Source organism: Haplochromis burtoni, unplaced genomic scaffold (genome assembly GCF_018398535.1).
Source record: "Haplochromis burtoni strain Fernald_Lab_line unplaced genomic scaffold, NCSU_Asbu1 Contig_443, whole genome shotgun sequence".
Lineage (NCBI taxonomy): Eukaryota > Metazoa > Chordata > Actinopteri > Cichliformes > Cichlidae > Haplochromis > Haplochromis burtoni.
Genome location: NW_024582804.1, coordinates 359,200 through 372,255, shown reverse-complemented (window position 1 = coordinate 372,255; position 13,056 = coordinate 359,200). Strand labels below are relative to the sequence as shown.

At 39.9% G+C, this 13,056-nt stretch overlaps 2 protein-coding genes across 2 annotated transcripts in view; both read left to right on the top strand.

Moving 5' to 3' along the window:
• The first annotated feature begins 503 nt into the window (after positions 1 to 503).
• On the top strand, positions 504 to 5,609 carry LOC102308363 (gap junction beta-2 protein). Its single transcript, XM_005945148.3, has 7 exons — positions 504 to 610; positions 775 to 823; positions 1,464 to 1,635; positions 3,272 to 3,424; positions 3,663 to 3,811; positions 3,888 to 4,094; positions 4,240 to 5,609. Exons 3-7 carry the CDS (start codon positions 1,465 to 1,467, stop codon positions 4,325 to 4,327), a joined length of 768 nt encoding a protein of 255 aa, XP_005945210.1. The 5' UTR covers positions 504 to 610; positions 775 to 823; position 1,464; the 3' UTR covers positions 4,328 to 5,609.
• A 558-nt stretch (positions 5,610 to 6,167) lies between these two features.
• The window catches only part of LOC102308044 (gap junction alpha-3 protein), a 9,256-nt gene continuing 2,367 nt past the window's right edge, over positions 6,168 to 13,056 (top strand). Inside the window, exons 1-4 of the mRNA XM_005945147.2 lie at positions 6,168 to 6,434; positions 9,087 to 9,148; positions 10,146 to 10,234; positions 10,486 to 11,036. Coding sequence (XP_005945209.1) covers positions 10,166 to 10,234; positions 10,486 to 11,036 — 620 coding nt within the window. The 5' untranslated portion in view covers positions 6,168 to 6,434; positions 9,087 to 9,148; positions 10,146 to 10,165. The remainder of the gene's footprint in view (positions 6,435 to 9,086; positions 9,149 to 10,145; positions 10,235 to 10,485; positions 11,037 to 13,056) is intronic.

The following is a 13,056-nucleotide window of genomic DNA, read 5'->3' as shown; positions in this document are numbered from 1 at the left end:
CCAACACTGGTCACCACCCATCTTGAGGAGTTTGCCCCCTCACATATACTAATGTGCCACAAACAGGACTTTAATATCACCAACCATTCCCATGTTATTACGGTGTATCCATATAAATGGCCCACCCTGTAGATTACAATAACAGGCTATGATCAGTTAAATATGTAACAATATGAATATCCTTGCACAATGTTCCCAAATAAGGTTTTTGTTGAAAACAATATAAGGTTGTGATCAAAAACATTTTAAATTTGACATTGATTCCTAAACAATAAAACTGATGTTACTAAGTAATGAAATTAATGTGTTATATCCACATAAAAGTATTTCAAAATTATGTCAAGCCTTTTAAAATGGGTTTTAACAGAGCAAATAACAAAACTCTCAGAGTGCTTCTTGTCACAATCCAGAGTTTTTCTTGTTGCTACATTTCTGCTAAAAATATTATCTGTATTTCTCCTCTCTGTTATCTCTTCCTCCTAAAATGCACAATCTGCGCTGTGTTGTTTTATTTTGAAAGTCATCACAGGAAGCTATCAGACATCATCCTGTTTCACTTCACACTGAGAGGCACATCTTTGATTTCATGCAAAGTAAGCAGGAGCTGCAGGTTTGTGTTTTAGTTTCTTAGACTGAGATTTTCTTTTAAATGTGACTGATGCAACAACAGGCTGTGTGTGTGTGTGTGTGTGTGTGTGTGTGTGTGTGTGTGTGTGTGTGTGTGTGTGTGTGTGTGTGTGTGTGTGTGTTTGTGCGCGCTTTCATACTGAAAAGGATCATGTGGAATACTTTCATGGAGACATCCTGACACTGAAGACACAAGGTAAGAAAACAACAACAAAGACAAAACAAAAGTTAATCTTAATTCATTTTGGTAAAAGTTGCTTCCGGTTTTTATCAGAATTTCTGTTTTTACGATACGACAAAACATCTCCAGCTAGAAACAAACCTCTAAATAAGCATGTCGTGTGAAGTATATCCCAGGTTCTTTCAGTGCAAGTACACATCATCTAAAAAATATGAATGAACCAATCAGTGACCGAGTGTGAACAGTGAAGCTCAGTGAGAACCGCAGCAGTGTGCTTGTACAGTGTGTTTCAGTGTGCTTTTAGATGAGTGGGCTCGGTTCAGTACAGTCCACAGTGGGCAGAGAGGTTCATCAGTTCACATGAATGCTGGCAGTGGACCTTCTCCCCTCCTCCTCTCACTTTCATTCCTTTTCATCCCGTCCTCTTTCAAACTCGTCTTTTGTTCAGCGACGGTCTCTGCTTTCATCGTTTGCCACTGACTTCCTTGTAAATCTGAAATCTGAAATCGGTGTCCATGTGTCAGACGTGTAGAGGCTGTAAAAGTAGCAGATAAACACGACCGTGTAATGACAAGAAATGCAAACGAGTATGCTGATGAACCCCTGTTCTGTAGTGCAAGCATTCCCATTCCCTTGTCACTGTCCTTTCCCCCAGGATGTCTTGGCCCGCTCTGTACACTCAGTTGGTCGGGGCGAACCGTCATGCCACCAGCCTGGGTAAAATCTGGCTCTCTGTGCTTTTTATTTTCCGGGTCATGGTGCTGGTTGTTGCCGCGGAGAGCGTCTGGGGGGACGAGCAGTCTGACTTCACCTGTAACACATTGCAGGTAGGACGTGTCCATTTTTACATCCGATCCACACATGGGATGTAAGTTATAATGACACTTATTTGTTAAAATAAGATTTGGGTTTTATTGTCTGAGCTTGAATTCTGCAGCTCAAAGAATCATTCTCTCACCCCTAGTTCTCGAAGAATACAGAATCTACTCTTCTCACTGGTTTTAATAGATGGCTTCTCTCCACTGGTTTCCTGTCTAAGAACTGACTTCAAAGTTATACTGTAAAGTTTTATACTACATAAAGTATTAATAATCTAAAAAGTAGTCACTATCTATCACCACTTAATATTTTTATTGTGCTTTTATTGTGTCGGGCGCCACTCCTGTCAGCCAGGAAACGGAGACGCTGTGACAAGTTTAAATGACAGCTGAGTGATGGCATGGACCGCAGTATCAGAGGAGTGTTTTGAGCTCTTTGTTGAATTGGTGCCACGAAGAATTAAGACAATTCTGAAGGCAAAAACAGGTTCATCCCTAACCCTGTTTCCGGTGTCCTATTTGCGCCTTGTTTACGGTCCAAAACAAGTTAAGCAAGTGAATGAATCAAGCGGCGATTTACATTTCTCTAGATGTCTTGGGCATTTACCCAATATATCTGTAAATGATGTTCATCGACTTGTTGATATTTTTCCCCCGCGCCTCAGAGCAAAAGAGAAAAGGGATTCAAATGTTATATTTCTCAGCTGTCCTTCGTTTATCGTGGGTGTTATGTTCTAAAAAATAACCAGCAATAGGTGAAATCAAGTAGCCAATTTTATTTTTTGAAGGTGCAAAACGTTTTGTGGACATTGTCGACATACAGTTCTGCACTTCAGAGTCACACTGCTAGCGATCGATGCAGCGATTCTGTACTGTACAGGAGAGACGTCACGGAGGAGATCGTCTGCAGCGATCAGGACGCAGGACACAATGTGATGTAAAAATAAGCATGCAAACTTGCACTAAAAAATCCGCGAAACAGCGAGGTGAAAGGTGAACGGGGTTATTAGCGAGGGACCGCTGTAATTTTGAAGGTAAGTCACAACATACCCTTCGTAAATACTAATGCATAGAAACCCTTACCAGCAATCGTTCATTTTTTGTGTGGCTTTTTTTCACGGTTTGTTGACATGCTGTGTAGGTGTGTACTTGACTAGCTGATATCGACATAACAGGGAAACATCTGGTTTGACTATTCTTCACCTGTAGTTTGAATGCTGAACATTTGCCTGTTTAAATCATAAGACCAGTCACTATACAGAGATGTGCTTCTGAATGTGGACGATGTGTCTTCTGCTGCAGTAATGCAGTTCTGCTTGTGTTGAGTGATGTAAACAACTGATCAATCTAAACTCTTTAAACGTCAAAATTGATCATTAGATTTTTTATCACACAACAGTGGCGAGTGTTCCCACCTTCTGCTCTTTGTAACTTAACGCAATCTTTCCGTTTTCGTGTTTTGGACATGATTTTGGAGTATATCTTCGCAGTAGCGATTGACCGCAAAGTAAAGCTACCGGAAATGTACAACCCCACATCCGGTCTCAAACCAGGAAGTTAGCATTTTCTCGTGCACAGGGTCTAGTAACTATACACTGATGTTGTCATAATTGTGACGATCATGGTTGGTTTGTTTTTCCCTCAGCCTGGCTGTGAAAACGTCTGCTATGATCAGTTCTTTCCTGTGTCCCACATCCGTCTCTGGTGTCTTCAGCTTGTCTTTGTCTCCACGCCAACACTCCTGGTTGCCATGTATGTGGCCTATCGTAACCACAGAGATAAGAGGAAGCTCCTTCAGGTGTGTGCATTGTTTTATTATGATTACGGCAAAGTCATCGTGATGACAGACAAAATGATGATGTCATTTGGGGCAGCTGTGACAGAGACCTAATTTGCCCCCAATGCATCAATCAGTGTGTGTAAGTTAATATTAGATAAAAAGGCACTTAGGCATGTATGAATGTGTGTGTTTGGGTGAATGAGACTTGTAGTAGAAAGCTCTTTGAGTGCTCAAATGATCTCATCCTGTGCGACAGAGTCCTGGTAGAGCTGGGTTTCTCAGTGCAAAGGGCCAAGATGAGGAGTTAGAGACTCTGAAAAAGCGGAGGCTCCCAATAGCTGGTGCCCTCTGGTGGACATATGCCTGCAGCCTGGTGTTCAGGCTGCTGTTTGAAGCAGGATTCATGTAAGATCAGTGCTTCCTTTTTCCGTCAGTCTCAGATGGCTGTTTTGGTTTGATGGTACGATATCTGTGTCTCCAGGTATGCTCTGTATGTGGTGTACGATGGTTTCCAGATGCCACGGCTGGTGCAATGTGATCAATGGCCATGTCCTAACCTGGTGGACTGCTTCATCTCACGTCCAACTGAGAAAACCATCTTCACTGTTTTCATGGCCACTACCTCATCTATCTGCATGGTCCTTAACATGGCTGAACTTGTATATCTTGTCATCAAGGCTGTCTCTAGGTAATAGTATTAATCAGACAGTCAGGTGATTAATCAGCTGATTGACGCAATTCTTTTGTGCATTATTTTTGTTTTTGAGTTTTAAGCTGTGCATTCCATATGCACTTCTTTATATTATATATAATTTATTTATTTTTTCTTGTAGGGGTCTGTGTGATCAGAAGGAGAGGAAATTAGGCAGCAGAGAGAAGATGCGGATCAGGACTAACCAGAAGTCACTTGTTTCAACCTGATTTTGAAATGTAGCTAGAAGACGGAGGGTGGAGAAGAAACTGATAAAAACATTGTCATTTTAGAGATATAATGCATGTGTGAGAATCATAAATGTAAATACAACTCACAAATTGGACATTTTCAATGATAATCTATAGAAAATCAAGGGGTGGAGAGGATGTTAGCATCTTAAAACTATACTTTCATGTTAAATGAGGTTGTATGTAGATAAGCTGTTTAACAAATAAAAATATAAATACATCATGTGTATTTAACTACATGTGTTTAATGTTGAAGTCATTTTAAATACTTTTTATTCTGTTCAATGTCCAGAATCATGTTCTATAAATTGTTTGTAGAAAGAAAAAAATGGGGACAGCTACAATTTCCTATGAGTACAAAGCAAACAGACCACAAGAAGGCAGTAATGTAAAGCAGCAGTCCCCAACCCCCGGGCCTTGTCCTGATTGAAAGGTCCTGATGAAAAGCCACTGATGTACAAATATTTACAAAAAGTTGTATTTTTCATAATAATTAATTGAATGCAAAAATTCTCCAGATAACATTTAATCTTCTTTTCATTTGACTGGTTATGTAGTTTATTCTTATGATATTTATGATGTTTGTTTTTAAAGGAATGAAAAAGACAAACCCATGAATTCTTTTGTTCTGTAATGAGATACTGTACTCTGCTGACCCCTGCTGGTGAGCAAACAGGTCTGCAACAATTCCTTCCCCTACCCAGAGGGACTTTTTTTGGGTGACACAAAACTAAGTGATAACATAGGTGAATAGATGGTGTCACCCCATTCTTTGTAGTTGTTAAGAAGCAACAACAAAAAACTTGTTTTCTTTTACAGAAAAAGAAAAAACTTTGCAACATTTTGGAGTGAAAAAAGGTTTTTAAAAAAGCTACAGTGACATTTAGAATTTATTTGTCTCTGCCTGCATTCTTAAGACTGTGGATGTTATTTATCACTCTACTTTTCATATTTATTCCAGTCAACATTTATACTATGAATCACTTAATCTCACATGAATACTGAGGTAGTCTTTTCTGTTTAAAAGATGTGAAAATGGGCTATATGTCAGTGTTTAATTATAAGGCTGTCATTTGGTGGATAGAATTCATTTTATTGTACACTGGCGCTCTGGGCCATATTAAGCTTGGCCACACGGCTGACTATTGCTGCAAGATTTTCATGTCTGTACTAAGCTTGGGATAACTGGTTTTAGTTTCTGTGTTTTCTGCTTCTGTTTATATTTTGTCTTTACATTTGTATTTTGTTGTGTTTAATTTCTGTTATCCTGTATCTTTTATTATTAAAACTTGATGGTGTTTAATGTGTCTACTCTTTTAAATTTCATTTAAAATATCATCTTTGTAACTGAATGTAATTTACTTGTAACTAAATGCCATGTATGTAATGTAACACTTTAACATGTAAATTCCTTTTGGGGGCTAAAAACTGTTGCAATATGAAGAACTTGTAGAAAGATGAGCTTACTTTTACACTTCAATTTTTGTCTGTTTATTTCTGATTTCTCCATTTTTGACATCAGTAATCTTCCATATTGATGTTTATTTGTAATGACAGTAAAAAAGCTAGTAAGTTATTAGCTAATACCCAGAGGGTGTTTTACCTCATACTGCATTAAAAAAAAAAAGGAACAATCCAAATATATATTTTTCCCTTAACAGAAGTTGTTAAAGAAAATTTTTGTCTGGTCAGGAATGTGATAGTTGCGTTACACCACATATACACGCGCGCGCACTCAAACGCGCGCCTTCCCCTTACCACCCCCCTCCTGCGCCCCTTGCACGGGGACATCAATGTTTGACAGTGGCGGATGGCCTTGGCCACGCGGGACGCAGCCGCTGTGCTTCGCCTTCGCGGGACAGGTTCCACACGCGCCCTTTTTTTTAGACTAGACTAGCCTCGCGTATTCTTCTTTTCTTTTTCCCTCCTTTTTTGTTGTTAACTTTCTCTCTCTGTTACTCTGTGTATTGCTCTCTCTGTGTCTCTCTCCCTCCCTTCTTCTCCCTTCTATCAATCTGCCCAATCTTCTCTTGGTTGCCCCGAGAACCTCCGTGGGACTAAAAGAAAAAAGAAGAGAAGAAACGCGGTAAGCAGGGTCACCGTAGAGTGATGCTGGAGGCTGAAGTGGGAGGGAAGAGGGATTATCATCTTTCCACCTGCTGGATTATCAGCACCTCTCATGATGCGTTCACATCCACGTGGGAAAGACGGCAGACAGGAAGCCACAAATCCAAACCAATATCGTCCAGGCTTAAATAATCTTTGGGAAAAAAGAATGCATTTTGTGGGGTCTTAGGCTAGATTTTGATACTTTAGTTAAAAAATAAGTTTTTTTTTTAAAGAGTCATGGACAAGAAACTAATGGAAAACAGGCGGTAGGACTGTTTTTTGTTTTTAAATAAATTTGAGGTCAACTGTAGGGAAGCTTACATTTTAGTTTTGATGGCTATTTAAATGCAACCATTGCTAGTTGTTTATCTTTTGTATAGGAGACACACTGTCTAATGTTACCACGAAAGGAAGAACCTTCCTGTAGTTTTTCTGCTTGTTGGAATTGTACTGTGTGACTTGCTGTAGTAAATGGAGGAAATAAGTTGCTGCTCCTAACCAGCCAACCAGCTGCTGAATTGATTATTTCCATACTCTCTTTAGATGCTGTGTGCCATTCTATAAATCTTTGCACACTTTAAAAAAAAAATGTTTTGTACTTTTAGTATCTTAGGCAACTTTGGGCCCATTTATTCACTTGTGTGTACAGTTACAAACTCTTTCCACATTTTTGGAATGGCACTTTTAGACATACATTTACATTTTTAATATATGTATCAAAAATATCTTCTCTTAAAAGCAAACTGCATTTAATCATCTTCAGTACTATTTCACACCATGTGAAACTAATTGCTTAAACACTGAGCACGGTCTTCTCAAGTTTCTGGATATACACTAGGGTAGTTGATTAACTGAGTAATGAACAGAATTGTCTTTTATTGTGACTGTGCATATTTTCGGATTTCGTTGTGCAAATGGCAGGCCAGGAGTTAACTGTTTGGGCTGTTTTAGCACAAAGACCTCTGATCCATCAAAAGCACACAGCAGCCAGAACAATATCCATCTGGCAGCTTCCCTATTGTCTGCCATGGCCGATGGTATTTCATCACGTCAACACATCATGTACATGTACACATACCACCGTTAGACTGGTGAATTAGTAGCCATTTGTCATTTGAGAATATGTTTCACGTGTAAGACATCTGAAAAGTCTTTGTTATTTATTTATTTGTGTTTCTAAGCAGTTTTTTAAGAACACAGTTAAATCAAGACCACGATATTTCCTTTCTGTCTATGGAGCTTCCGTTCTCTCTCTTGCTCTTTTTCTTTTACTCGGTTGACCTACCTCTCATCAGACAAAAATTCCTGGATTTACATTTTATTTTGGAAGTAAGTTACACAGTATGCAGGAGTACAGAACACTGCTGAAACTTTAGAATGCGTGTATATGTTTGTGTGCGTTCATATCAGTGAATCCCAGGCAAACATTTGCCCCCATCAGCATTCCTGGGATGTGATGAGTCCGGCATTCAACAGCGACAACCTGTTATTCACTCACTTCACTTCTCACAGATGGCCAGCCATTGTCCACTAACCAGCCAGTCTCACATCACACACACATACCAATGCAAGTACACACAAATTTGGCACATCCAAAAGCAAATGTATACCATGGAATAACTATCAAACAATCAGACACATGCAGTGCTACTGTGAGCATTGGATTGCACCAAAATGTCAGATGAAGAAAAAAGAGTGAAATTAAATCAAAGTAGTGATAAATGAGCGCTTTTAAACTGCAGCTACCAATTCTTAGTGGTACACTTTGTTCAGAGTACTTGACTGTTCCGGGTCCTCTGTGGAACCTCTTTCTCCTTTTTCATGTAATTCCACATGGAATCTATGAAGCTAAAACCTGGACTCTGTGAAGATCCAACACATTCTCATCCCAAAACGTAACATACTGACACTATGAGATAAGTTGTCGGTATGTTAAGCTTTCGGAGGCACGAGAACCGTTTGGAATGAATCTACACATGTAAATTTATTTTACGTTCTGATCATGCATCGCTTTGGAAAACACTATCTGATATGGTTAAGGTTAGGGTTAAGGTTACGGTTAGGGCTGGAATACACAGCTGGAATGTGTGTTACCTCCGCGAGCATCATTCTTTTGGATTCCATCCACAATCCGGAGCGTATCATAGGGATGCGGAAGGTTACCTTTGAGATGCCATGGGACGTGACAAATCGTAGTTATGCTACATGTTGGGAATGAGAATGCTCTGAAAGGTCATACCATTCGCTGCCGGACTCAATTTAGCTAGTTCTTTATGTCTTATGCTATGTTTCTGGGGTTTTCATCATGCTGCAGAATTAATTTTGAAGTTATCACTCTATAGACCTGTGTGATTGATAATTTAAAATATCTGAACTGTTTAAAAAATTTGGACAGTTCTTAGCACTGGTACTAATCCTAGCATCAGGTGAGGAGTAACAAGACCCTTTCCGATGCCATACTATAAGTATATGGCATCATTTGTACCTACTGTGCACTAAAATGTTTCTGGTTAAAAAAAAGATTCATATTGGCATCAGCATCAAAAAGCTCTGTATCCTTTTTTGTGTAATGTCTGTATGATGATGAGCCCAAAAAGCTAATACAAAGCATTTTGTGTCTTCCTTCCAGATATAGTTTTTGTTCTGATTTCTGGTCGATGGATTTATCACTGACAACACAACAATATTTTAGTAAGTCAGCTTAATTTGTCTTTTTTTTTTCAAAACAATCCAACTTATTTGAAATTTTATTTTGAAGTCTTTTCTCTTCTTGATTTTAGCATTGAAGTTCGAAAGTAGTTATGCTTTCTGTGCTCAGTTGAAAAGAGCTTTTTGGGCAGCAGCCAAGTTTTTGTAAAATTTCACAGTGAAACACCAAGGTTTAAATGGTAAAAGAAGATATTTCTAGGTATTGTAAGGCAAGATACTGCTTGAGATGTTCATGCAGTTATTTTGTTGGTAAGTATTAACAGCACTCGTTTATATGAAGCAATATTTTAGAATATCAAAGAATTTTGTTTTTGATGATGATAGCCTTTATATTGTAAGGTCTTTACCTTATAATATAAAGCCCCTTGAGACAATTACTGTTGAGATATAAATAAAATTTAATTGTATTGAACTAAATATATGAATAACTGTGGGTTAGATGAATACTTTCAAAAATTTCTAGGCTAAAGAGTTTATAGATGAACTGGCCGTTAGATCTCATTAGGACTTTCTAGTCTGTGTTTGACACAGACTAAAAATGGAACAATGCTAGTTTTTTATGTTTCATGGAAAAGAAGTGTCAAACTGATTAGAGGAAGAGGAAGCAAATGTTTGGCATAAGAAAAAAGGGAAACAGACTGACAGAGATCGAATGATTCCTCATAAACGTCCTGGAAAATACACTCACCGAACACTTGATTAGGACACTTGCTAGTACTGATTTTCAGAACTGGCTTAATTCTTTGTGAATTCAACAAGATGCTGTATACATTCCTCAGAGATTTTGATACATACTGACATGATTTGCTGTGATGAGAGACACAGACACACACAGACACCTACAATCAGACATAGAGACACAAGGTAAAACAGTATCAGCCATAAAAGTTCAGATAAAACCCTAAATACTGACTTTCTGTGGTATTGTTCTTTAATTGACTTTTTGTTGTTCACCATAGACTCTCATGTCTCTCTGCAGGCTAGAAAACTGAGAGAAGCATGGGTGACTGGAGTTTTCTAGGGCGACTGCTGGAGAATGCTCAAGAACACTCCACTGTGATTGGAAAGGTGACCGACTATTGATAACAAAAACATGATCTGTTAAACATATTAAGCTTACCTTTTGATGATTTTCACTGTATTTCCTTTTCATAGAACTTTTGATACGCCAAAATTGTTGATGACATTTTCTGGTTTTCAGTTTGGTAAAGGGTAGACCATACTGACACTGTGGAGAACCCACAAGCTTTAGTTACTTTCTGCATTATCCAGGAAGTACTAACTACTGTGTTTCTAACTGTCATGTTTGTCCGACCCAGGTTTGGCTCACAGTCCTCTTCATCTTTCGAATTTTGGTGCTGGGTGCAGCAGCTGAAGAAGTTTGGGGTGACGAGCAATCAGACTTTACCTGTAACACACAGCAGCCCGGTTGTGAAAACGTTTGCTATGACGAGGCATTTCCCATCTCCCACATCCGTTTCTGGGTGCTGCAGATCATCTTTGTCTCCACACCAACCCTCATCTACCTGGGCCATGTACTACACATTGTTCGCATGGAGGAGAAGAGGAGGGAGAGGGAAGAGGAGCTCAGAAAGGCCGGACGACACCAGGATGACCATGACCCTCTCTATCACAATGGAGTTGGTGATGGTGGAGGGAAAAAGGAGAAACCCCCAATTCGTGACGAACATGGAAAAATCAGGATACGCGGGGCATTATTGAGGACCTACATCTTCAACATAATATTCAAGACTCTGTTTGAAGTGGGCTTCATTCTGGGGCAGTACTTCCTGTATGGATTCCAGCTGAGGCCTCTCTATAAATGTGGCCGCTGGCCCTGCCCCAATACTGTGGACTGCTTCATCTCCAGGTAAGAAAATTCAGTTTTATTGTTTTGCATCACAATCAAAGATTTTTTTCTTTGTGTCTGTTTAATAATTCTTCATTATACTCTACACATACATCCTGTCACTTAGTTATATTTACTAAGTCTATCACTCTCTATGTTCTTGTACAACACTAATAGTCTAAACAACACCCCACATAGCAAAATTGGTATGGCCCAGATCTGGCCCACACAATGTGCTTAGACATGGCCCACATACCGCAAAGAATGACGGCCCTTTGGTGGCCCAGATCTGGTTTGCAAGAGGTGGCCCACACATGGGCCAGCACAAGGCCAGTTGCAGACACACTGGTGGTCCTGTGCTGGCCCATGTGTGGATTACCTCTGGCAAACCAGATCTGGGATACCAAAGGGCCGTCATTCTTTGTGGTATGTGGGCCATGTGTAAGTTGTGTGCAGCCATGGGCCAGTTGTAGACACACTGCTGGCCCTGTGCTGGCCCAGAACAGTTTCAGCTCTTGCCCCAGATGTCAGTCTAATGTGTACCTTAATCAAGCCATGTAATAACAACATGTACATAATAGTGCAAAAGTAACATGACAAAACTCTGTTCAGACAGTGAATGGACTAATTCTTAGATAATGCTTTACCACTCTCCCAGATTACTCAAAGTGCTCCACATTCACCCAATCACACACTCTCTCTAAACTGAGTGCTTCCTAACTACATTCATACACATTCACACTCTTGACATGCAGACTAGAGGAGCCAGGGATCGAACCAATAACCTTCCAGTCAGTAGTGATAAACATGAGTAAACCCTCACTAGGTTTTGGATAAAGTGTACACTCACAAACCTGTCAAACCTGCATTTGAAACGTTGGCTACCATAGCAGTATAGTATTGCAACATGGCATTTGGGTCTTCTAACTAAAATAGGAAAATAGGAACATAAATAGTGCCATCATTGCCAGACCTGGCCCACATCTGGTAGATATACATCCTGCCATGACACCAGTCAGTCAGAAGTGCTAGCTTGATGCCAGATCCGGGCCAGACCTGTCTGCAATGTGGGACCTTTTGTTTCTAAATGAAAAAGAGCAATTCTGGCTGGCATTGCAGTTTGATCAGTTGTAGTGTTGTGGCTAATAGACTGCTTCAAAGAGTTGAAAGAAAACAACAATTAATATTCCTGTCTCCAACAGGGTTGCCACTAGGGATGGGTATCGTTTAGGTTTTATCCAATACCGGTGCCAAACCGGTACTTTTGAAACGGTGCCGGTGCTTAAACGGTGCTTAAACCGGTGCTTAAAGAATGGAGAACACAACATTGGTCCAAAAACCTCTCATGTTCAGCTGTTTTTTTGTAAAAAAGATAACAATGTTAGCCTTTTCTGCAGCTATAGGGGATTTATGGCATCACTCTTGGCTGGAAGCAGTGCTTAAACAATGGAAAAAACACAAACTTTGTCCAAAAACCTCTCATGTTTAACTGTTTTCCACTTTTTTTTTGGTCATTTTAGCCTTTTTGGCCAGGGTGAAGGGAGTATCTGCCATCAAACAAGAAGATAGCTGCATGTAGCTATTATGATGTTTGCTAGTTCACCTTACATGCATTAATTTAATAACGTGGTTAGCCTACTCAGCGTAAATTACACACGGACAACATTAAGCTACTCACGCAGAGAAGAACGGCGGCTGCTACCATCATCATCCTCATCATTTCTGCTACACTGGCAGGGCTAGGGGCCAGGACTCTCCTCTTCGTGTTTTTGGGGGATGTTGCTAACTCCGGGTCCGATAACAGGCAACCCACCCGCAGTAGATGTGCTCGGTGTGAGGTCTCACAGCAAGCTATCAAGTACGGCGCATTTCTCGGCTTTTAAAAAAAACGCTATGCGTCGCCAGGTGTTTCATCGGATTTGAGGTGTTACCTCCTTTGACAGTATCACAGTATCAGCTTAAAGCACTTGTTGCAGGCTGCTGAGTTTGCATATTTTGCTGTGAAGTACAGCCAGACTTTTGACCGCTTTGCCTTGGTCAT

Bases quoted from the DNA above. Each gene is read 5' to 3' on its own strand.
- LOC102308363 (XM_005945148.3), top strand. From the start codon at position 1,465: ATGTCTTGGCCCGCTCTGTACACTCAGTTGGTCGGGGCGAACCGTCAT. The intron at 3,425-3,662 runs GTGTGTGCATTG...CCTGTGCGACAG, and splicing joins ATAAGAGGAAGCTCCTTCAG to AGTCCTGGTAGAGCTGGGTT. The intron at 3,812-3,887 runs GTAAGATCAGTG...CTGTGTCTCCAG, and splicing joins CTGTTTGAAGCAGGATTCAT to GTATGCTCTGTATGTGGTGT.